Below are 25,504 nucleotides of genomic sequence, written 5' to 3'. Positions count from 1 at the left end.
GTGTTGTGTTTTGCTTTACAGCATTGGTGATAACTGATGGGCCACAGGATAAGTCTGGTCTTGCAGATGAGGTGGGCAGTGAAGATGATCTGTACAATGAATTCCGCAGCTCCTCCAACCGATTCGGACACCCAGGAGGAGGAGGAGAACAGCTGGCCATAAATGAGGTACAATACTCTATTTGTGTTTGTTTGTCTTTGCAGATCATGCTTATGGCTCCTTCTGTTCATGACACAAAATTTTATTTACCCAAATATCTCTTAAAAGCTTAATATTTACTTAAGTTCAGATCAGACTTTTTTTCTTCAGTGGAGCATTTAAGAAGATATATATATATATATATATATATATATATATATATTCAATACTGTGGTCCTTTTTTATTAATAGAATACAAGTATTTACAGTTACTTCAAAATAAGTACAGAAAAAAAATGTAATCACACTCATGAGGCTTTGGATTAAAGGTGCATTTTTTTTGCACTGACTTATCATTTCTCGTTGTAAGACGTTAATGTTTCATCAGGAGCAATGAGTTTTAATTTTGTATATGCTTTTAGACTCTGAAGGTGTTGTTGATTTGGTTTTCAAGGCCCTTAGAGTTCAGTCAATGTAATTTAATAGCCTACTACTCATCTGCCTCTCTCCTGAGGCCTGAGACCAGCAGAATGACCTGCTGTCGCTCTCCTTTTCCCATCATCTTCAGCATGACTGGAGATGAGTCTGTGTTGTAGAAAGATGCTGTTGTTTACAACGGATTTTCGAGAATATGCAGATTGTCAAAGTTTGATTTATGACTGTTTGGTATCATTGTCGAAAACCGCTCAGTTACTCCATTCAGCATTTTAGGAGGAGCGGCAGAAAAATCTAATCAACGGCCAGGCCTCAGGGAGCTTGGTGTGCACTGAGCTGCACGGAAGCCCTGTGCTGATGCTGTTATTGTTTTTCAGCCTTCTGTCCTGGAAAAGTATACAGGAAATATTAAACAGGCAAATTTAAAATGTCATTGTTTTTCTTGGGAGAAAGGGCTAAGACTGCTTTTAAAGAAACATTCAAATACCCCCTGCTATTAAACTTCAATGTGTTTAGCCTTTCTGTTGCATGAACAGAAGTGTATAGTGCTACAGTAATTGTCCCAGTGTCATTGGTTCCCACAAAAAGAAACAACTTATAAAATTTAGATTTAGGTTAGAGCTCCAACTTGTACCATGTTTGTGCTTCGAGTTTTTGTGTCCTGACTGATTCTCTCTAACTATATTGTTATTCATTTCTCTGTATATTATTCTTTCAAAAAATGGCAAAACATTTAAATACAAAAGCATTGGATAAAACTGCCTGCACCTTTTGTCATAAGGATATTAGTGATACAGTACCTTAAATCATAAACATTTCACCTGGGAGATGCATAATAGATGTGGCCTGAGCCATATTTAGGGTCCAGGATAGAGTACAATGCCTTTGATTTGTGGTTTGAGACAAGCAAGCTTTAAGATCAGTGTAGCTTTTTCCAGCCTTTAATTCAACACCACTAACTAACCATCCTCTTAGCACCTACCTAAATGGTAAACTTTTCTTTTTAAAGTTCTGATGAAATTAAATGAATAGCAACATATATTTTCATTTATTGTGTTAAAAAAGGTGAGAATGTAGACCTTCAGGTTCCCGAAGTAAAAACATACAGTAGCTTTCTCCATTACAAAATGGAATTTTAACATTAACTCATAAATCAATTGTGACAGATCTGTAGAACTTTGAGGTTGTTAATTAAATGAATATATTTTTGTTGAACCAATCTGTCAGCATTAATAAGAAAATAATTTAAAAAAATCTAATTTAGTTGAGGAATGTGTGCAGAAATACTAGATTACTCATGATGCTGTACAGAAGATTTCTCCAATCAAAAAGCTGTTGCAAACTATCAGAAGACATATTTAGCTCTGTTTATTTACATGAAACATTGTTAAAAAATGAAAATACTTAGTACGACCAACATTTCTGTCATTTTTGCCAGTGGTTTATGGCAATTGCGTTTCTTTCCCCTATTAAAAGTTGTTAAGTACATGACTTGTATAAACAGTATTTTATTGCTTAAAATCAAGGTTTGTATAGTTTGTAATGTAGGTGGTTGGTTTGATTCATTGCTCATAACATTTTAACAAAGTTCTATTTTTTTCATTAAAAATGGTGGTCCATTACGATGTCATATTTTTAGCTTTAGTTGATGTGTAATGTAGCTGTGTGAACATAAACAACATCTCTGAATGTAATGTGCTCAAAGGTCCATGCAAAGGGAGACTTTGGCTTTTACAGAGTTAGCCTAGCAAAGCCCACAGCGAACAAAGTTTGGGGACTACAAAAAAATACCTACGGGTTAGTGAAATCAAAAGGTTTCCGGTTACATGCATTTACCTTGTGCATACGCCATGCACAGTAAAGGGGTGTGGCCAGAGGCGCTGTAATGTTATAGCAGAGAAAGTTAAAATGCCTTCCAAACACTTCTATTTCCTCAGAGCTCATTCTGTTTTTGTATTTAGACTTCCAAAGGACATGACATAAAGGGAGAAGAGCTTACAATTTAAATTTAATTTTGTTCAAGAGGATTTTAAAAAAATATATAGCAAGCATTTGACAAAGGACAGCTTCCTGAATCTCTCCAGTTCAGTTCTGGATTCGGCTAAAACTCCTCAAAGGAGCAGCTCCAACAAGCAGAAGCTCTGCATTGTGAGTCACAACCTGTACTGTAAGTATTTTAATTGTTAAAATTGATCTATGACATGCACAGTGTCTAGCATTAATGGTATGCTGTAGCATGGACGTAAACAAGGATGTAAACAACGGGAAATGCTTTTTGGCATCGTTTGCTGTTGTTCAAATTAGCTACAAATTCATATTTACCCATCAAACCCCTGTTAACAGCCACACTCTTCAGCATCGCTGCAGTGTCTCTCTGTGCGGCCGCTTTTTCCTGCGTTCAGATGCGAATACGCACATCAATATAGAATAACTTTTTCAACACTGTATAACAATAATTAATATTTTTACAATACTGGGATGGTTGGGCTTAGGGTTGGGGTGATGGAAGGCGTTAATAAAATACGATTTATTTGGTCATTTAATTAATAACATAAATAATAAAATACAATAAATAGGAAATTAAATAAATAATATAAAGGATTCTCGTTAACGTATCTGACCTAGCAACAACCCTTTAGGCACGAACGTGCATTTTTCGAAAAGAAACCACCCGTGACTGCATTTGTACCTTCATTTCTAAAAGTGCTTTTAAGAAATTAAGGTAAGAAAATAAAACTTTTCTCATTAAAATTGTAAGATATTTTACAGCACATTTTAATAGAAAACAATCTTAAATATAAATTATTATGCAGTGCAACCCCATTAGCACCATAGAACATAGAACATTGCACAGCCATGCACTGAAACCATTATCTTCTGCACACTGGAGCAACAACCTGTCAATTAACTGCCACAACCTCACAAGTTTTATATAGGCAAACACAACTCTCATTTTCCTCGAACAATCTATATAGCTAAGTGTTCATTTCCTGTGTGTTAGGGAAAATGTTTTGTTTCAGTGTCAAAGAGAGTGTGTGAATGTTTTGCTTGTGTGTGGGTCATAAAGTCACAGCTGCTGATTGAAAAGGAAGTATCGTGCTGCGTGACACTGGGACAGTGGTTATGGGATCTGCCGGCTGATGGAGAGAGAGAACAATGGGTTAGTGGAATAACAGGCCTTCACTAATCCCATTAGCTGTGCACAAATGTATGCACATAGGCGAGACAAGTGGGGATGACTGCGCTAATCCTACCTCTCCAACACTTAGCAGGGTCAGGAAATGAAAGCTCAAGAGGTGTTTGGCACCTCACGCAGCTCTTAATTAATATCTCCAAGAGCATTACCTTTAACATAACACTGCCCAGAGAAGATAGGCAGGATGTGCTCACATTTACACAGGAAGTATGGCTGACGGGCGGTCGGCTCAGCCAATAAAGACGCGTCAGGATTGAAAGGATGTATTGTGCTGCATACTCTCGCATCCCTCCCCCCACCACCGCCTCCCTCCTGCTTCTGCTGCTAAGTCCAGCCTCCACTACTCCCGTATCCTGGATACGCTTCACAGCACCGCCATCCGATTGGCTGAAAAGGATAAGAGAAGGAAAAAAAACAGGAGCAAAAACAGAAGTCAATTCAGGGAGATGGATGGATGGTTTTTGCTAGTGCCGCTAAGCACGGATGCAGCGACCATTTCCAACCCTCAGGTTTGCGTTTTTTGTGTAGATTTCATGTGCATTAATCAGATGCAAGGGAATTAACACACAACCGAGCAGGAGGACAGCGAAGTGGAGGCAGCGAAAAGGAGGACGGAGGGAGAGAAGCAGACAGCGAGGGACGGAGGGAGAAGAATACATGGAGGCGGAGAGACACATCCACCCCTGCTCCTGACATCAGCAGCAGCGAGCGGGGAAAGAATTGAGGGGAGTGACGGACGAGGAGGAGGAGGAAGAAGCAAACACACGAGATAAAGAGCGAGAAGGGAGAGGAAAGGAAGTGAGCAGGTAACTGTGGACGTGGAGGCTCATCATCCCCCTCCCCCTCAGGCTTGACGGAGAGTGCAGAGCGGACCGGCTGGCAAAGTGTGTGCCATCGAGCGTTCGCACACACACCTCTAGGCGAGGGGGATTTGGGCGCCATGGCTCGTGGAGGCCAGCGGACGTCGACTCGGCAGGGCCTGGCTCACTTCCTGCTGCGCTGCAACCTCAGCCCGGAGGCCCAAAAGGTGGTGGTGTTCGTCATTATGATGTTGCTGGTCATCATCAACGTAGTGCTGATGTTCCTGCTGGCCTTCCAGTAGGGCGCAGCCGCAGTGAGGAGGAAGAGCGAGGGGAGGGGTGCAGAGGAGGAGGAGGGAAAGTTGGTCCCTCTTGCTCACTCATGGATGGGTTTTCAGGATGCAGGCATCACAGTGCAGGTAACCGGAATGGGTGTGATTTTGTGTGTGTGAGTGTTTGATGTTGGCAGACTGAAGTAATGTTAATGTGCTGGGATGGTATGGTGTTAATTATTTACTAGTAGGAAAAACCACCCCGAGTGTCTGCTAGGGGTCAGTTATTTCATCTCAGGGCATGTTTTGTCTGATTCTATGAGTATGTTTGTGTGTTTATTTGTGGGATTCTTTGAATGATGAGGATTGTTTTTGTTTTGTAACTTACAGATCTTGTTTGGTGTTTTTGGCCCCTTTGAGGCTTTCTTTTAAGTCTCTGCAAGCAGAGGAATTGTTTTGCTGATGAGTAGGATGCTGCTGGATAAAAGAGGTCATGCTGCTGACATGATTATGGTGGGGTAATAGCTCAGTCGAGTGGAAACATTTTAAAACTAGAACAGCCAGGTTAGTTTTTAAAACCGTATTCACTCACTGTCAGCTTTATTTGGATCTGTGTGTTTGCTCAGTTACAGTATGCACCAGGGCTGTTTCTGATAGCATCTTCGAGCAAACCTAGAAGCTGCAACACACAGGCCGTGAAGAGGAGGCACATGGGAAAGTATGTGGGTGTGTCGCTAGGCAACAGGGTACATGGGCACAGCTGTGGTGATGATGAGAACGCAAGGCTCTGGATTCAGGGGGTGTTTATTCAGCCTTCGAGTCGCCGTTTGTGGACAGAGAAATGAGTGTGATTGTTACATCAGCACCAATAGATCACGTTTAGCTGCGCGGCTGAGACGGTTTGATGTAAGTGGTTGAGGTTGCCAAGATTTCACTTAATTTTCACTGTAGCCATGCTAAATGGTATGGCCGTATATTACCCTGCTTTTTGTTTTCTTTGCCAAACTAATTCTTGCAAGCAGAATGCAGAACCTTAAATTGACCACTCAGGGAAAAAGCAGACAGTTGAGATGAAAAGCTTAATTTGGCAATGCTTCCTCTATTGATACATTGCAGTGTGCTTTTGGTTAAGTACTCTGAATAAAAGGTTTCATATCATTGCATATGATATACACACTATGCCACTGAGAGACTGACAATGACAATGAAATTGAATGTTTTGTATCAATGTAAGGTGCATTTTCATTCAGCATAGTAAGGCACAGAATTGCCCTTTTTATAGTTTACACATAAGCGCACACACATATGTATTAATTACGTTTTTTTACATCCATTTGGCATCCTTCGGATCAGTTCCTTTATTCATCAGGGGTAGCCACTGTGGAATGAACCGCCAACTTATCCAGTATATGTTTTACACAGCGGATGCCCTTCTAGTTGCAGCCTAGTACTGTGAAACATCCATACGCACCCATTTATACACATATATTATGGCCAATTTAGTTGGCCATAATTCACCTGTACTGCATGGCTATGCCGGGGCTCGAACCAGCAACCTTTTTGCTGTGAGGCGACAATGCTAGTCATGAAGCCACCGTGTCACCCACGTTTTATATCAATATTATACAGTTAGTTTGACTTAAAACAATTACATCTTTGCACATTAAAATCAATTTCGTTCATTAATTTTTTTGTTGGCTTTGTCCCTTTATTAATCTGGGGTCGCCACAGTGGAATGAACGCAGATGCCCTTTCAGCTGCAACCCATCACTGGGAAACATCCATACATACTAATTCACTACAGACAATTTAGCCTACCCAATTCACCTATTCCACATGTTTTTGGACTTGTGGAGGAAACCGGAGCACCTGGAGGAAACCCACAAGGACACAGGGAGAACATGCAAAGTCCACACAGAAATGCCAACTGACCCAGCTGAGGCTCGAACTAGCGACCTTCTTGCTGTGAGGCGATTGTGCTACCCACTGCGCCACTGTGGTGCCCTAAAATTAATTTATTGAAAACAAATACAAGTTGAAAGTAATAAGCAGCTATTTTATGTACATGTTTTTACTAAAGTATGTAAAAACATTGCAGAGTGTTTATTGTGCCAATTACCTGTTAAGTTTGGAATTGGTGGAATTTCCAAGACGCTCTATTTAAATTATCATGGAAAATGTAAAATATAAAAGTGCATTAAATCTTTACACTTTTAAAATATTTGACCAAAATCATACCAGATAAATTGTGAATATAAAATATGTAATGCGGCCTAATGCAAATTATATGTAGTTGTAGAGTTTATATTTCATATGTAAGAGGGAACAATACAGGAAGTCATTTTTACCAACAGTTATCAGGTTGTATATTACTAGATGAGTTATGCGGAAATGAAACCGCATGAATACTGTAGATATGGACTAGTGTCTGCGTGTTGTTTACGTGCATACGTGCTATGATGTCTAGATATTTTTTAAGACACTTCTATACAGCTTAAAGTGACATTTAAAGGCTTAACTAGGTTAATTAGGTTAATTAGGCAGGATAGGGTATTTGGGCAAGTTAATATATAATGATGATTTGTTCTGTAGACTATCAAAATATATATATATAGCTTAAAGGGGCTTATAATTTTGTCTTTAAAATGTTTTTTTTTTAATTTAAAACTTAATTAAAGCTTTTATTCTTGCTGAAATAAAACAAATAAGATTTTTTCCAGAAAAAAAATATATTATCAGACTGTAAAAATTTCCTTGTTCTGTTAAACATCATTTTTCAAACAAACAAAAAAAAAAAATAATCAAAGGGGGGGCTATTAATTCTGACTTCAACTGTATGTAATGTATTTTATTTATTTTATAGTATAGAGAGCTCTGCTGTGACGTAAATTTCATTTCGGGATCAATAAAAGTCTAAACCAGGGATGTCAAACTCAATTGCTGAATGGCCGCAGCCCTACACAGTTTAGTTCCAACCCTAATTAAACACACCTGATCAAACTAATTGAGTCCTTCAGGCTTGTTTGAAACCTACAAGTAAGTCTGTTGGAGCAGGGTTGGAACTATCCTGTACAGGGCTGCGGCCAGCCAAGAATTGAGTTTGACATCCCTGGTCTAAACCAAAAATCAAGCAAGAATATTTTTTTATGATATACCAGCCACACAAACTTTAATTAAAAAAACTTGGTATTTTTATCCAAATATGTATTTGCTCTCATACACATCTCTGTAGTTCCTTCTCCAACTTGATCAGTGCCGTTCATTGTTGCTCTTAGTTGTGTAAATTGCTTCCTTGTCCTCATTTGTAAGTCGCTTTGGATAAAAGCGTCTGCTAAATGACTAAATGTAAATGTAAATGTAAATGTTCAATCATTCCATTTCTCTTCCATCTTGTGTTTTTAATAGCTGATCAGTGATGGCAGTGTGTGCGCGGAGGCTCTATGGGACCACGTCACCATGGATGACCAGGAGCTGGGCTTTAAAGCTGGAGATGTCATTGAAGTAGTGGACGCTACGAACAAGGAGTGGTGGTGGGGCAGGGTGCTGGACAGCGAGGGCTGGTTCCCCGCCAGCTTTGTTCGGGTAAAAGAGAACAGGCTTCCTGCTCTTAACCAAAAATTTGATTAGTGTCACTATTACATTAGGCTACATTGAGGGGATGTTGATGCTACAATTTTCTTTTCCCACCAAAGTACATTGATAAAAGCAACTGCACATTCAGTAGCAACAGACAGAAATTTCACTGAACTATAATCATTGTTTTTCTGTAGTTACGGGTGAACCAAGATGAGCCCATGGAGGAATACCTAGCCCATCTGGACGGGGCCTCAGAGGGGTGTGGGGCCAGCATGGGGGGACCCTTGGGACCTGGACTGCCATGCAAGGAGCAGATGAGAGCCAACGTCATCAATGAGATCATGAGCACAGAGAGAGATTACATTAAACACCTGAAGGACATATGTGAGGTCAGTTTACCACAAGACACTTATCGATTGATTCAGCATGAGGATTATTATAATCTATCAATCTTTTGAAAAGAACAAAATCATCAAATCCCAGAAAACTGGTGCAAATTTGCATCTTTAATAATATAAGGGAACCAAGGAAACCACTGTATTTATTTCCTGAGTATTGAAAGATTGTGTCTCAGAGAAATAAAATTATATATGTGGCCCTGAACCACAAAACAAGTCATAAGTGCCATATTTTAAAATTGAGATTTAAATGTTTTCTCAGAGGTGAATAATTAAGCTTTTGTGCATGGTTTATTAGGAAAGTGCAATAGTTGGTTGAGGTGAGACCATTTGAAAGGTTTAGAAATCTAATTACAGAGAAAATCATTTTTAAATTGTCTGAATACTTGCATATTACAAACAATATAAATAGTTTTGATATATTTACAGTTAAAATTTAAAAAAAATAAAATGGAATGGAACACGATCTTGACTTAATCTTTTTTGTTTTTAATAGTAGCAATATATACAGTACAGTGATTTCACTTGAGAGAGTGTATATTTCCCTTTCCTAAACATTTTTATTTTTTACAAACTAAGTAACAGAAGTTTCAAATAATAAAATATATGAAATGAACAGTAATAATAAAATGGTAACAAAAATAATAGAAATAACTACATTTGATTGGGCTCAGAAAGGTTCAAATCTTTATTTATTCGCTCAAATTTAGTTGAGTTGTTATCAGTTATAAATTCCTAATCTAAAGAGAGGATTAAGTGGGGGAGTGCAATGGGTCGTAAATTGAAAATGTTTGTTCTGTGGATGGGAATTAGGTAGTAATATTTTTATATGTCTATGAAGATTGGATAGAGCAACCTAATGTATTCTGTCCACTTGGTCCAGATATTTATAAATACATTAATTTAGAGTCGAAGGGAGAATGGAATTTTTTTCCATCACATATGATATCATATACTATATCTAGACATTCATGGATTGTTATGGATTTAGGAAGTAACCAGTGTCTTGTAATAGCTTTTTTGGCTGTGATTATTAAAATATCAAGTATATATTTTTCAGTTTTACTTATTTGGATGTTAAAGCTTCTAAAATAAATAACCATGAATGGAAAGGGTAGTGTAACGCTGACAAGGGAGTGTGCGGATCCAAATACAGGTTTTATTTTGCAGAGAATGGTCTGGCAAGCAACAGTCAACAGGATCAAACAGATGTATACAGGCAATCCAGAATCATAGTCAATAAGCAGGCAGATGGTCAAAGGCAGGCAGCAGACAAGAATAAACAAACAAAACGTAGCAAACCTCGGTAAACGGCAAGATTAGGTAAGGGAAACACGTCGTAATGTGACAACTGTAAAACAAGACTCAGCAATAAGGGTGTCAGAGTGAGCTGTATATATGTGAGTGTAATCAGTCCATTAGCAGCTTTAGCTGTTTGAGTGTAATCAATGGGAAACTGGAACAGACGTGAGTGTGTGGTGCATGACTGGATCTTGTAATTCTTTTACTGGCAGATTTGCAGTTCATTAGCGAACTGTTGATACTAGTGATCTGCTTGGGCTGGATCACTGGTGATCGTAGCAATTAAGTATGTGTTCTATTACTCCATGTAATTCTACCCAAAATTGTGCCAGCGATTAGGTTCCTGAGACCCACATTGTCTCCAGCACTTAGTGTCCTTTCCTGTGGTGTTTGCTGTCTGTTTTGACGGTATGAAAAATCTTATTACACATTTGAATTCAAATTCTCTCCCTGTATGTGATTTAGTACATTTTGATGTAAATTTACATATGTCCAACCACTCTTCATCTAAAATAATGAGGTAACTTTTCTTTTCCCTTTTTTTTTTTTAAACATATTTCGTTGTGTGGGGGTTATTTAATCTAAATCCTTTCTAAAGTTTTGAAATTATACCTTTACTCCAACTGCTTTTGTTGGCATTTGTAAAAAATTCCAGTATTGAATCATCCAGGTTTATTTTATTTTCAATATAGTTTTTAAAGTGGCTACGTAATTAAAGGGGTCTAAAAAATTTAATTCATCCAGGTTATATTGTTTCTACACACTTTCATAAGGCTTTTCTCTGTGAGTGAGCTTTCTTTAATATTCTAATGATTTTTGGTGTATATTTTGACCTGTACAATACATATTTTGGTTATTGCCAAAAATATACTCTTGTGAGAATAGACTTTGTATAGACTTTGTGGGGGGGTGGGCAAGACGGAGCACTAACTCTGGTCCCCCTGGCTCTGCGATTGGTTGGGGAAATTCCAAAGAACCTGGGAAGTAAAAAAAAAAAGGTTCACATATGTAAATATATACTGTATATGCCTTATTAGTTCCTGCGGGCTGCTCTAAGTTAGCTCTTCACCATATTCTGATCAACTGATCAAACCAGTTATTTTTGGTGCATTTCAGCAATTTATTTGATGTGTTTGTAATGCATCTCATCTTATTGTCATTCGTTTAATTTATCCAGAGAATAAATTATTATTGTAAGTACATAAGCTTTATAGATATATCCAGTTGCAAAAAAAGACGTATATGTATGTGGATGTGCGTTTAGAATTGCTGCCGCATATTTCATCCATGCTACAGCATTAAATCTTATGTATTTGGCTTCCAGGGCTATATAAAACAATGTCGGAAGAGGACAGATATGTTTACAGAAGAGCAACTGCGCACTATCTTTGGCAACATCGACGAGCTCTACCGATTCCAGAAGAAGTTCCTCAAAGCCTTGGAGAAAAAATTCAACAAAGAGCATCCTCACCTCAGCGAGATCGGCTCCTGCTTCTTAGAGCAGGTAACCTGACTTTCCCTGTAGGCGTCTATGTAAGATGCTGCTTTAATTTCGATTTTTGAGTTTACTCTGTTCTCCTTGCTTCTGTTTCCATCCAGCAAACAAACTTCCAGATCTATTCTGAGTATTGCAACAACCACCCCAATGCCTGCGTGCAGCTCTCCAAACTGATGAAGATCAAGAAGTATGTGTTCTTCTTTGAGGCTTGTCGCCTGCTCCAGAAGATGATTGACATTTCGTTGGATGGATTCCTACTTACTCCTGTTCAGAAGATCTGCAAGTATCCTCTGCAGCTCGCTGAACTGCTCAAGTACACCAACCCACAGCACAGGTACTGCCTCTAAATGTTTACTACAATATGAAAACTTTTTTACACATAAAAGTCCATGTAGAACATTTAATGTCTGAATGCACTAAGTGAAGTTTATTTATAAACTAATTTCGAGAGGATCACATGCTTATGATTGCTTGCAGCTTGCCCCGCATTATTCAATTTATGATTCACCAATCAGACGATTCTAAGCCCCAATAAATAAAAAAAAAGCCCTTCCACCTCTACCCCTCCTCCTTTGCTAAATGGATGGCACGGTGGCCCAGTGGTTAGCACTGTTGCCTCACAGTTAGAACGTCACTGGTTGTAGTCCTTACCAAGCCAGCCGACGTTTCTGTGCGGAGTTTACACGTTCTCCCCGTGCTCACAAGGGTTTCCCCTGGGTTCCCAGGTTTCTTCCCACCGTTAAAAAACATGCAACCTAAGTTAATTGACTAACCCAAATCAGCACCATAAACATGCTCCAAGTAAATGGTTATCTCTTATGTGCAATCCCCATCAGTTCTTTAGTTACTACAGCAGGGGAGTTCTTGAGATCTACCTGAGCTCAAACTCCCCTCTTGCCTTGCAAACGGGAGGGAGTCCGGGCTCGAGGATCTTATGAGCTCAGGGCTCTCTCCCGGGACAGCATGCCAAACAAGCTTTATAATCAATCATCAGTTATGTGTGAACTCTTGAAACATTCTTTATATTATGAAATGTTTAATATACTGTATATGGCAAACATACATATGAAAATGCAGATCTTTAGTAACTAAAAAATAAAACATCCCCACATTTTACGGAGATAATTTGATTATATAGGACACACATGCACAAGATTAATTAATTGATTTGAAAATAAATATGATGAATACTATTTTATTCAGTATAGATAGGCGCAAGTCAGAAGCGATGGTATGGGAATCTCATAATGGTACAAAATAATTTTATTTTCCACTGAATTAATTTTTTTGGACTTTCCATCATTCCATAACAGTAAAAAACAGCACTTTTAAATGTATTTGTAACGGAGGCCAGCTAGTGTGTGCTGTGCAGGTAAACCTCACTCCTCTGACCTCTCAAGGTGCTCTAGCGACATATGCTAGAGGCCATGGTCTTTAGCCTCCTTGGTAGAGCAACCGACTCCCATGCGGAAGGTCGACCGGCGGGGTTACATATTCACAAAGAAAATAATTGAAAAAATTTTATCTTTTTTTTATTATTATTTTACAGTTGTTTTTTTTACTGGAAAGCAATATCTTTGTTGAAATTTTTAACATAAAAAATGCATAGGCTGTGTATGAAATCACATACTTCCCTATTTTAAAGTGTGTGTAAACCGGAGGAAACCCACACCAACACGGAGAGAACATGCAAAAAAAAAAAAAAAAAGAGAAACGCCAACAGACCCAGGCAGGACTTGAACCAGCGACCTTCTTGCTAACCACTGGGCCACTATGATGCCTAATTCCATTCATACTACTCACTTTCCTACTAAATAGAATTTACTTTCCTAACAAAAATCTTGTAGCAAACTTAAATCCAGTACCTTCCCGAGAAGTTGGGAGTGCTAACACTCCCGTTTTTCGAGAGAGTCTCCTGTATTCATACCCATCTCCTGCCACCCTCCTGTGTTGTTATTTCTCTCCTCCGCCACTCCAACACTCTAACCCCCAGGTCCTCAGCTTTTTTGGTATAGTACAGTTTTTGGAGTTTAACACTCTTGGGTCGCTAACTTTGGTTAGCTGCGATCGTTTCCTGGATTTTCAGAGACAAATGTTGGCAGGTATGGCAGTAGGCCATTTCGGATGCAGCCATAGTAATAAGTTTAAGGGTCTGATGATGACAACTTACTGAATTTTGCAAAATGACACTTTGCAAATGAAATTTAATCCAAATATCTTCATTTCCTTTCTTTGCAGAGATTATAAGGATGTGGAAGCTGCCTTAAACGCTATGAAGAATGTGGCCAGACTGATCAATGAGAGAAAGAGGCGTCTAGAAAATATTGACAAAATCGCTCAGTGGCAGAGCTCCATAGAAGACTGGGAGGTAAATGACAGGAGCATCATGGGTGTAGATTCTCTTAGTGACGCAGATCTGTGTGGTCTCACGGTCTCTTTCTCATTTCATTAGGGTGAAGACGTCTTGAGCAGGAGCTCTGATCTGATCTTTTCTGGAGACCTGACCAAGATCTCCCAGCCACAGGCTAAAGGCCAGCAGAGAATGTTCTTCCTCTTTGACCACCAACTGGTTTTCTGTAAGAAGGTCAGTCACTTGATGTGCCAGTGAGAGCAGTCACTGTTAGTCACGGCAGATGGTGTTCATGCAGGTATTAAAGTTTTACCGTCTTTTTAAAAACCACAGGATCTGCTTCGGAGGGATATCTTGTACTACAAGGGTCGGTTAGACATGGATGAGATGGAGGTGGTGGATGTGGAGGATGGGAAGGATAAGGACTTTAATGTGAGTGTGAAGAATGCCTTGAAATTGTGTTCTCCTGGAGGAGAGGAGGTTCATCTCCTGTGTGCCAAGAAGCCCGAACAAAAGCAGCGCTGGCTGAGAGCCTTCACAGATGAGCGGGAGCAGGTCCAGCATGACCTCGAGACAGGTGAACGGCGCTTCTGGAGCTGTATAAAAACACTGCTTTTGCTGTTCATAGCTAGTCTTTAAATTGATTATTTAATTATTATTATTTCCTTTATTTTACACTCTTAGTTCATATCCAAAAACATTTAAACATATATAAATATCTTATTATCATTTAAAAAAACATACAAACATTATTTCAATGCTTCCAATACCAGGAGTAGTAATTAGTACCGCTTAGTGTGGGATAATTTGAAACCTTTATAAATGTATTTCTTGGGATATTCAATCGACACATACAATTATACATAGTTGGACTATCCATGATTATGTTTGCAGTTTATGATAAAACTTTATACAGAATCTTTGTTGTTAAATGACAAAAATAGTTAAGAATTCCATTATATACAGTAAATTCTTAGTTCTCCAAAAATATGTTCTACCATTCCAGGTTATAAACAATCTCGCTTTCTCTCATTGACACACACACACACACACACACACACACACACACACACACACACACACACACACACACACACACACACACACACACACACACACGCAGCACCAAGCCATCGGCGCACAGCATTATGCTCTCTCTCTCTCATACACACACACATAGGCAGAACCAAACAAGGGACACACAGCATCACGCTCTCTCTCATTCACACACATAAACAGTGTTCATGCGGATGTGTGCGTGCTCGCTTGCTTGGGAACGATATTGTTAGACCGCCCGCTCCAGTTCAAATTACACCAGAGTTACCAACCGCTCCCGCGATTTATTCTGAAATTTATTCCTGCACCGCAAGAAATCTGGTCGGGTCCCATGGCTCAGCAGGGGGAATGCAGACCTCTAGTTTGTATTTACCACAAATCCATTCTCGATCGGTCGAAACCCAAAATACTGCCAAACTGCTTAGGTTGTGTTCTTTTTCGAGACCGGGTCACTTGGTGCATGACTCACCATCTTACCTCACCTCTCTCTCTCCATTGTTTTTTATGACGGTACAACCGTATTGAAACTGATACCGTTGCTATTTTTAGATCCCATGGTATACCATATTACCGTATTACTGCCCAAGCCTACTGCCTAGTTAACCTAATTAACCTAGTTAAGCCTTTAAATGTCACTTTAAGCTAAATACTTGTGTCTTGAAAAATATCTAGTAAAATATCATTTACTGTCATCATGACAAAAATAAAAGAAATCAGTTGTTAGAGATGAGTTATTAAAACTATTAAGTTTAGAAAAGTGTTGTAAAATTTTTCTCTTCGTTAAACAGAAATTAGGGGAAAAAATAACAGGAGGCTAACAATTCAGGGGAGCTAATAATTCTGGCTTTAACTATGTTTTAATAACAAAATATTTTTTATGATGAGAAACAGCTGTTCTTTTTAATCACATTGTGTTGTGCTTTTAAAGAGATAGTTCACCCAAAAATAAAAAGGACGAGTCATTTTTTTTTTACCCTTCACTATTTCAGTCGTCAGAAAAGAAAATATTTTTCGAAAAAGCTGGAAGCTGGTAATCATTGAATTACATAGTATGCTTTTCCCTGCTGTGGATATCATTGGCTACCAGTATCACAACATTTTTCAAAATATCTTCCGTTGCATTAAGTGGTATAAAGAAACATATAAAGGGTTGGAACCACATGAGGAAAAGTGAATAGTGAGTACATTTTGGGTACATCTTGGGGTGAATTTTCTCTTTGAATACTCTCTTCCTTTGTATTTTAAATGAAAATGCCTGTAAGTGCATATTCAGTAAGGTCAACTACAAAAATAACATCCATCGCCATGTTTCACTGTGTGTCAGTAAATCCTGCCAGTGCTTTAACACAAAAGAGGGTTTGTGCTGATGCCAGCTGTTTGTGAACCAGAAAGCAACTCCCTGGCATATTCTCTTATATTATGTATTGATATTTGCTTATCTTAAGTCTTTTTTGTGTTTTGTTAATGGTGCACGTTTAACAGCAAAAAAAAAAAAAAAAAAAGCTTACAAATGTTTTTGATTTGCCTGCAAACAGGTTTTACGATTACAGAGGTCCAGAAGAAGCAGGCAATGTTGAATGCAACTAAGAGTCATCCAACAGGGAAGCCTAAAGGTAATTTTCAGGCTGTTGTGTCGTTCTCTATTTCTGAGATGTTTTCAGGATATACCTGGTGTCTCATCTCTAATGCTGTCACTATAGAGGAAGCAGCTGTATACTTTACATTCACTGGCCTCTTCATTAGGTACACCTTACTAAAACCAGGTTGGACTCTCTTTTGCCTTCTGAATTCTTTGTGGAATAGATTTAAGCAGGTGCTGGAAACATTCATCAGAGATATTAGTCCATGCTGGGATGATAGCATTACACAGTCACTGCAGATAGAGAGCTCATCCATGATGTGAATCAGCTTTTTTCAAAAACGTCTCAAATGTGTTTTGCTGATTGTAGAGACCATGTGAGCTAATTGGTAACCCTGTTTATCATATTTAGAAAGATATTGTTTAAATTATTTGTTTTTAAATAATTTTTATTAGGTTTGTGAAATGGCACATTGTCCTGCTAGGAGCCAGAAGATGATGTAGTGCACTGTGATTATAAAGGGATTGACATGATTAGCAAAAATACTGGGGCATTTAATCAATGCTCAACTGATATTAAGGGGCCCAAAGTGTGGCATGAAAAATCACCCACACAATTACACCGGTAGTAGCTTGAACTGTTGATAGGACAGGATCTTTTAGGATCGGAATTGTTTGAGCGACTGACTGTCATACTGTAACCAGCAGTGTACAAGGCAAGCAAAATGCAGACAGCTGATTGGTCAAATGGGTGTAATGTCCGCTATGTCAAAATCTACTCTGCAAGTTACTGTCTCTTATTATTCACATGAACCCTCATGCACAAGTCTAACACTACCTCAAACAAACCAAAAAAAAAAAAAACTTAGCAAAGGAAAATGTAATTATTTTTATTCATAATTTGCCCTTTCTGTCAGTAATTTCTCATGCCATACTTCAAAATGTGCATTAACACAGGGTGATGGAAAACCCAGCTACTGGCGTGCTCTTTTTTTCTGCTGCTGTAGCTCATCTCCTTCAAGGTTTGACTTGTTCAGAGATGCTCCTCTAGACCTTGGTTGTAATGAGTGATTAGCTGAAAAAAAGGGAACCAGTCTGCTCAGTCTCCATCATGTCAACTAGATAGTATCTCTTTTTTAAGACCAGTCTATGAATAGAGAGAGAGTTGTGAGTGAAAATCTCAGTAGACCATCTGTTTCTGTTATGCTCAGAGCACATGCCACAGTTAAAGTAACTTCAGTCAGCTTTCTTCTCCATTCTGATCAGTTTTAACTTCAACAGATTGTCTTGAACAGAAGGCATTGGGCTGCTGTCATGTGATTGGCTCATAAGATATTTGCCTTAACAATTAGTTGAACAGGTGTACCTAATAAAGTGGCTGATGATTGCATTTCGGGGGGGGGGGGGGGGGGGGGGAGACCACCCTTCTCCTATTTTGGAAAGTTTCATTGATTTAAAGTTGCTAATGTATGTAGCTAAACCAATCTCTGGAGAGTGCAGAGCCTTTAAACTAAGCAACAGCAATAGTGTGTATCATGTAAGCAATGAGTTGTGCCGTGTGTGTTCACTATTCATCTGTTTTTAAGCATGTGTTTGATCATGTTTGTGTGTTGTTTCATTATTATCACACTGCTCTGGAGCAGCATTAGCTTTACAGCACCTTTTGGCACTCAGAGCTCCACTCCTTCACCCCAAAACCAAGTGCCTGCGTTTGTCCGAGCCTCCAGGACCTCTGGTTCCCAGGGCCACCCTAACTTCACCTCTCCTCCCTGAAGGGCCTCAGCGCAGGCAGGGGCGGGGGGTTATGGTGCCCCCTGGGGTCCTGCGCAGGGCTATATCCTGGGTCTCCTCTCAAAGTAGAGAGCCCATCGAGTAGTCAAGGGTAATTCACAGTGTGTTAAGTGTGACTTACACACTTATTTAACCTGACGCTGGGTAAAGAGTGATTTTCTGATCAACCATGTTCTTTCTTTAAGTGATATATGAAATTTTGCAGACTGAATATGATAAAAAGGCTGTGTTGGATGACAATATACAATACAGTAACATACAGCATACGGTGTAGTCTGATTCAGTAACATACAGCATACGGTGTAGTCTGATTCATAAACCAATGTCTATATTAAACTATATCTTTTCAGCATATGTTGCAAAAAATATAGCCTAGCTAACAAACAAAGCAATGTAGGCTGATTTACTAACAAACAACCAGTCCTTTGGTGAATCAATAACCAGTGGTGGAAAGAGTACTAAAAAAATTATACTCAAGTAAAAGTACCATTACTTGCCTAAAAATGTAGTGTAAGTAGAGTAAAAGTACCTGTTGTAAATATTACTCGAAGTATGAGTAGACCTTTCAAAAGTACTCAAGAGTAGTGAGTGTTATGCTGTAAAAAGCTGATGTGATGTATTGTGTAGTGCGTTTAGTTATTGCCCGGCAGGCACACAACGTCATAAGGTGTTAATATTAGGTTAGATTTAGGTTGTGACGTCAGGTGACCAAAATTCAATGTCTAGCCAGCGTCCAAGGGCAACGTTATTTTGATGTCCGATAACGACATCAAATGACGTTGATATTTGATTGATTTTAGGTTGTGTTGTGTCTTAAACCAACGTCATATTGACAATATTTATTTGTCAGGTCTGACAAACAAAATCCAATGTCTGATTGATGTCATCATGGTAACGTCCACACAACAACAAGCTGTAACATCATTAGACGTTGATATTAGGTTGGACATTGACGTTGGCCTGACGTTAAGTTCTGACGTCAACTCGATTATCATTTCCAAACAAAAATGGCAAATAAAATACAACATCCCTAATAGCCCATGTCTTGTGCCTGCTGGGTGTTTAAAGCCATTTCGGTCATCAAACAGTAAACATCCGTCAACGTCTCATCAGTGACATGCATTTAAACAGTTTCTCGATCGATGTGTGTAAAGGTTTTGGACATCTTCTTGACACTTTTAATGCCTACAAACAGTTTGCTGCCATTATAAATCGCCCATGTGAGGCAGTTCCTTATGATGCGATTTACCTGCTATGTGTGATTTGATTGGGCAGGACTGATTTTTCTCATAGACAAGGAAAAACAAAATAGTGACTGCAGATTAAAGAAAAGTAGTTAAGTAAAAGTATTGATGCTGCATTAAAAAAGTACACATTTTGAAAACTATTAAGTTAATTACAATTGCTGAGAAAAACTACTAAACTACAGTCATTTGAGTATTTGTAATGTGTTACTGTACACCACTCTCAATAACATACTGCAGCACAAGCAGTTCATTCAAATTCAGAAACTAATTATTATTTGACAGTTCTATTGTGTATGAAAACACACTGAAAATGATCATTCCAAATCAGACGGCTGGTCTAATTTGATTAAACCAGCTCTTCTTTTTGAACAAAGTACTGTGTTTCACAAACAAATGACTCTTTTCAAATGGTTTGTTTCAGTGAATCAGGGACCTGTACCCTGAAGCTGGGTTAGCTGGCTATCAGTTAAGTACAGTTTAGTTTGCACCAATCTTGGGTTTTAGGTAACATGAAGCTCAACTTTAATCACTCTTTGTTGCCATGATATTACGGAGCAGCTGAGCTGAGCTACCTTTACAATACCTAAAACCCAGAATAGGGTATATGCACACAGACTTTTCATTTCAGCCAGCCAGTCTCAGCACTTCTGGTGAACTGCCTTTCCATTCTAAAATTGCGACATTTAATTAAGGGTTAAGTATCTCTTTAAAAATCAGCAATCTTCACCGCCTGTTTGATGTACAGTACAAAGTGGGTCTCAGACCGGACAAGAAGCACTGCATTAAATTTCACACCCACCCTGACTTTAAAATATGAAAAGTTTATTTTACTCCAGTATTTTCAATGGAGTTTCTGCGCTCGCCTGCTGATCCTGACGGCGCTAACTAAATGAATGCTTAAGTCTATTTAACTGAATGTATTTTAATTACATTACAACATCGATGCTGTAAAAGGAACCTTATGTAATTGAAAATAGTCACATAAACCTTTCACCAAAAGCTTATCTTTGGCTGAAAAACACTAGCCCATTGGTGCGTAACTGGCTAAACTTAACTGGCTAGCTGGCTAATTTGGCGTCATGGTACAGCCCACAAGAACAGAGTAAACAATGAAGTCTGATTCACAAACAACTCATTCAACTTCAAGTCATTCATTTATAAAGCACAGTCATAAGACTGACTAAAGTACTGTACATAAGACTAAGTAAAATAAAAGACAGAAAATAAAAACATCACAATAAGCCAAGAGAAACGACTGAATACATTCAAAAATGAAGCACCAGAAAGGACTAATAAAATAATATTAAAAAGCCAAGGTAAATAGGTAAGTTTTTAGGAGTGAATTAAAAATAGATGGAGGTATTCAAATCTCAAGGGGCAAAGTGCTCCATGACCGAGGACCCGCCACAGAAAAAGCTCTGTCCCCTCTGCATATCAGTCTGTTTAATGAATAAACAAAAACACAATTTTAATCAAACCATTTTTAGTGAATCAGAAACACAGAGAAAAGTGTTATGATTAACACATTACTCTTATGAAAAGGGTTCATATGAAAAATTTATAAATGATTATTTTTATAATGTACAAAATGTTTTGCTTTCATACAAAAGACCAAATCAAAATGAATCAGGAAATCTGTATCAATACCCAGCGCTTCATTTATAGTAACTCTACAGCTTCCTTAATTCACTGGCAACCCATCCATTCCCTAAGGATACAAATTTACTAAACATTAATATTAATAATTATAACAATAACCTTCAATAATATAAATACTTAGAATTGGTCCAGCTCAAAACGAACCCCTCCCTTGTCTACTAAACCAAACCACCTACTAAAGTTTGAGTCCACAAGTGTGTCCAGTTCCCTGCTGATTGAACCATGTGTTTGTGTCCTGCAGCTGTGACCCGGCCCTACTATGACTTCCTGCTGCGGCAGAAACACCCGACGCTGCCCACCGCCCTGCCCCAGCAGCAGGTCATCATGCTGGCCGAACCCAAACGCAAGACCTCCAATTTCTGGCACAACATCGGACGCTTGACACCGTTCAAAAAATGAGCGACTCGGTGCCTGAACTTGTGTTTTTATCCCAGTGTAACACGTTTATTTTTATTGTCCAATTGCGGAAGCACTTTATGGGTTGGTTACAATCACATTGGCATCGAACTTCATCGGAAGGCACTCGGTATTAAAGACGGCTACTACTGCTCCACTTTTCCGGCACTAACTCGACTACTGCTGCAAGTCTTCATCTTTCGGACACGCTTCATCCACACACTCCCGCTTGAAGAGAGGACTTCTTTATATGTCTTTAATTTATTTCGTTCAAGTTTTCAATGTATGCCAGCTATCCACAGTGCCCAACTACTAGCTTTTGTATGTACTTTGATACTTTTTGCGTAACCCGCCAAGAGGATTCCAAGGGTTGCGCGCAAGACCGCGTTGAGGTTTAATACGGTGTTAACTTCCTCAAGACTGTCAAGCCGTGTCCATCGATATCATGTCAGTCTGTGTATGCAACTATCGAGCCAACTCTCTCCTCATCAAGCCTTTTAAAGATTCTTTTAGACGACGTCCCATCGGTTCCACCCTTTCAGACGAGCGGTTCATGTATGTGCTCATTCCATTCTTCTGCTGCCTAACGAACACTTGTCCTCCGTAACGAACTTCTCTTGAAGTGCCATTCCAGACGTAACCCAGATATTGTGATGGGGGTTGCATGAATTCGCTGTGAAACTCCACATTTTCAACCCAAATGAAATTGTCAATATTCTGTCATTCTGATAGATAACGGTACTATTAAATGAAAAAGAGTATGTTTGACACTTACGTCAAATATGTATGATTATCTTTGACCACAAAGCGAAGTATGTTAATAAAAAGCATTTGTAAGTGTTATGAATCTGACATTTGGCTCATGTGACACTGCTTTTTTAATGGTTTTTACTTCATTTTGAAGCATTTTTATGCCACAGGATTGAGAAAATGGAATTGCTTTGTCTTTGAAACCATTCCGAGTTAAGATTTCACAGTCGTGACGCAAACTGTGAACTTAAAAATAATCCATTCATTTTCCTTCAGCTTAGTCCCTTTATTGATCAGGGATTGCCACAGCGGAAAGAGCCGCCAACTGCCAGCATATGTTTTACACAGCGGATGCACTTCTAGCTGAAATCCAGTAATAGGAAACACCCATACACACTCATTCACAATCATACACTACGGCCAATTTAGTTTATTCAATTCACCTTTAGCACACTCAGAGGAAACCCACAAGGACATGAGGAGAACATGCAAAATGCCAACTGACCCAGCTGGGACTCTTTTTGTGAGGTGACAGCCAGCGCTACGTACTGTGCCACCGTGTCACCTATTTTCCATTTTTATTTCAGTAAATTTTTTTTTGCATTTAAAAAAAAGAATAGTTTATTTGTCTTATGTCTGTAGTTAGTATTCATAATACAAAAAAATTAAAAATGAAATAAAATGAAAAATACTTCATTTAAAACTACAGCGGAAGTCAGAATTATTAGCCCCCATTTTATTTATTTATTTTTTTAAATATTTCCCAAATGATGTTTAACAGAGCAAGGATATTTTCACAGCATGTCTGATAATATTTTCTCTTCTGGAAAAAGTTTTATTTGTTTTATTTTGACTAGAATAAAAGCAGTTTTTAATTTTTTAAACCATTTTAAGGACAAAATTATTAGCCCCTTTAGGCTAAATTTTTTTTTGGGATTGTCTACAGCAGTGGTTTTCAAACTGTGGTATGCGGAGGAATCACTGAGTAAAGAAAGAAAAAATTTATACAATTTTAATCATTTGATGCGTTCGATAACACGGATGTGATCAGCATTGGCTGTTCTCTAAAGCCTACGATCAAGGCGCTGTGCTTGAAATTTACTTTAGTGCATTGCGTCATCAGCTGCTAAAAATCAAGCAGAACTAGAGAAAGAGGTGTGTGGTGCTTGCTAGAGCAGTGGTCCCAAACCCTCGGGCCAACAGCAGCACTGGTCTGTAGATCAATTTGTACCGGGCCGCATAAAAAATGATTCATTATTTCCATTTTATTTATTATAAGACCATATTCTCATGTTACATCTCGGTCACTTGAGCATCAGAATTTAACCCACAGGCTAGCAAAATGAATAGGAACTGCAGGGCGACACGCTTGCGTATTCCAGGCGTCCCCAGTTGAAAACATCTTAACTTTTCAGAATGCGGCTCTGCGAGACACGTGGTCAAGTTGTCAAATTGTATAAATATGAATATGCCTCATTTTCGAACTGTGCAGTGCTGTAGCTGCTTAATTTGGCCAACTATGCTACTTTATTTCAATACTGGTCATTTTGGTGGTACGTGGAGGGATCTTTTTTTTTTTTTTTGAGGTGGTACTTGGTGAAAAAACTTTGAGAACCACTGGTCTACAGAACAAACCATTATTATTCAACAACTTGCCTAATTACCCTAACCTGCCTAGTTAACCTAATTAACCTAGTTAAGCCTTTAACTTGCACTTTAAGCTGTACACAAGTGTTTTGAAAAAATATCTAGTCAAATATTTTTTTACTGTCATCATGGCAAAGATAAAATAAATCAGTTATTAGAGATGAGTTATTAAAACAATTATGCTTAGAAATGTGTTGAAAAAATATCTCCATTAAACAGAAATTGGAGGGAAAAAAAATCAAAAGGGGGGCTAAAAATTCTGACTTCAACTGTATAGTAGAACTGTATAGTCTGTCAGTCATGCTTTTATATGGATTATGCTTTTAAAACTCTACAGCTTGGTGCATGGACACTTTTTCTTATGCAATAGTATGAGCCAATCATAACAGCAGCATTAACTGACACCCCCAATTGATGTAATTAGCTGTTAAAGCAATAGTTCATTTAAAACTCAATAGTTTTGAAACAAATATTTGCGCTTAACAAATGAAATTAATTATTTATAGGCTAATTGATGTCTGTGCGTACAAGGTTTCACTATCCACGAGAAAGTGAAAGTAGATAATGACAATCCCTATCTGTCATTCTCGCGCTGCAGATGCTCTGTTTAACAGTTTTCTTGCTAGTAAAACGCTCAGTTTTTCCACTTACAAAGTCGTCATGTAAATAGCAAATGTGCTATGGCGCGATGCAACTGGCTCTTAAACTCATTAAGGAAGTAAGCTCAACCCTTTTAGACCATGAGCCACAGCGCAAAGCGGATATTTCCGTCCTTATATTAGCAAAAGTGGATTCTGACAAGCCCTGAAAGCGTTTGCGCCCTGCGCTTGGATTGTCAAAATAGAGCCCTAATTGCGTGTCCAAATCCACTTTTGCTATTTTTTTGTGTTGTTTTATTGAGTTGAGCTTATTCTCTTTTTGAGTTATGTGTCTGATTTTAGTAGAATGTGTATTAAGAGTCAGTTGTGTCACGCCATGGAACATTTTATTTACATAGCGGACTTTTAAAAAAATGTACGCTTTAATAGTGAAAAAACAGTTTAACAAATCATCTGCAGCGTGAGAATAAAGAATGAGTCTCCTTCATTCAGCCTCTTTACTTTTTCTTTACTTTACTTTTACTCTTTACTTTCATGGATAAGGAAATGTATTTCGTGGATAAGGGGTGTTGTATGCACTCCACTGAAGACCACCATTAGCCTACATATTTAATTTCATTTGGTAAGAGCAAAGATTTGTTTTAAAACTATTTCTAAATTCAGTTCTAATTTCCAGCAAATGAATAAATGAACAATAACAAACAAAGTGAGGTGAAAAAACTTGGCCAACACAAATTGACTTACTTCTATAGGGCCCTATCATCCACCTGGTGCAATAGGGTGCAAGATGTGTTTGGTGGGATTTGTTGCTATTT

At 38.5% G+C, this 25,504-nt stretch overlaps 1 protein-coding gene across 17 annotated transcripts in view; it reads left to right on the top strand.

Annotated features, from left to right (window-relative positions):
* The window catches only part of arhgef4 (Rho guanine nucleotide exchange factor (GEF) 4), a 160,668-nt gene extending 138,123 nt beyond the window's left edge, over positions 1–22,545 (top strand). For 7 of the 17 annotated variants that reach the window (XM_009298443.5, XM_009298437.5, XM_073924390.1 and 4 more), the window contains 11 exons: positions 22–167; positions 8,247–8,423; positions 8,612–8,806; positions 11,442–11,621; positions 11,717–11,949; positions 13,854–13,983; positions 14,068–14,199; positions 14,299–14,542; positions 16,557–16,634; positions 18,244–18,482; positions 21,539–22,545. In XM_009298443.5, coding sequence (XP_009296718.1) covers positions 22–167; positions 8,247–8,423; positions 8,612–8,806; positions 11,442–11,621; positions 11,717–11,949; positions 13,854–13,983; positions 14,068–14,199; positions 14,299–14,542; positions 16,557–16,634; positions 18,244–18,476 — 1,748 coding nt within the window. In that variant the 3' untranslated portion in view covers positions 18,477–18,482; positions 21,539–22,545. Of the gene's footprint in view, positions 1–21; positions 168–4,197; positions 4,989–8,246; positions 8,424–8,611; positions 8,807–11,441; positions 11,622–11,716; positions 11,950–13,853; positions 13,984–14,067; positions 14,200–14,298; positions 15,085–15,145; positions 16,505–16,556; positions 16,635–18,243; positions 18,483–21,538 lie in introns of those variants that run through there. The other 10 variants (XM_073924387.1, XM_009298440.5, XM_073924394.1 and 7 more) reach the window with 4 other exon arrangements.
* Positions 22,546–25,504: the final 2,959 nt, after the last annotated feature.

This window comes from Danio rerio, chromosome 2 (assembly GCF_049306965.1).
Source record: "Danio rerio strain Tuebingen ecotype United States chromosome 2, GRCz12tu, whole genome shotgun sequence".
In the NCBI taxonomy this organism is placed as follows: Eukaryota; Metazoa; Chordata; class Actinopteri; order Cypriniformes; family Danionidae; genus Danio; species Danio rerio.
Note: the sequence above shows the minus strand (reverse complement) of the source record. Positions and strands in the feature narration are given on the sequence as shown.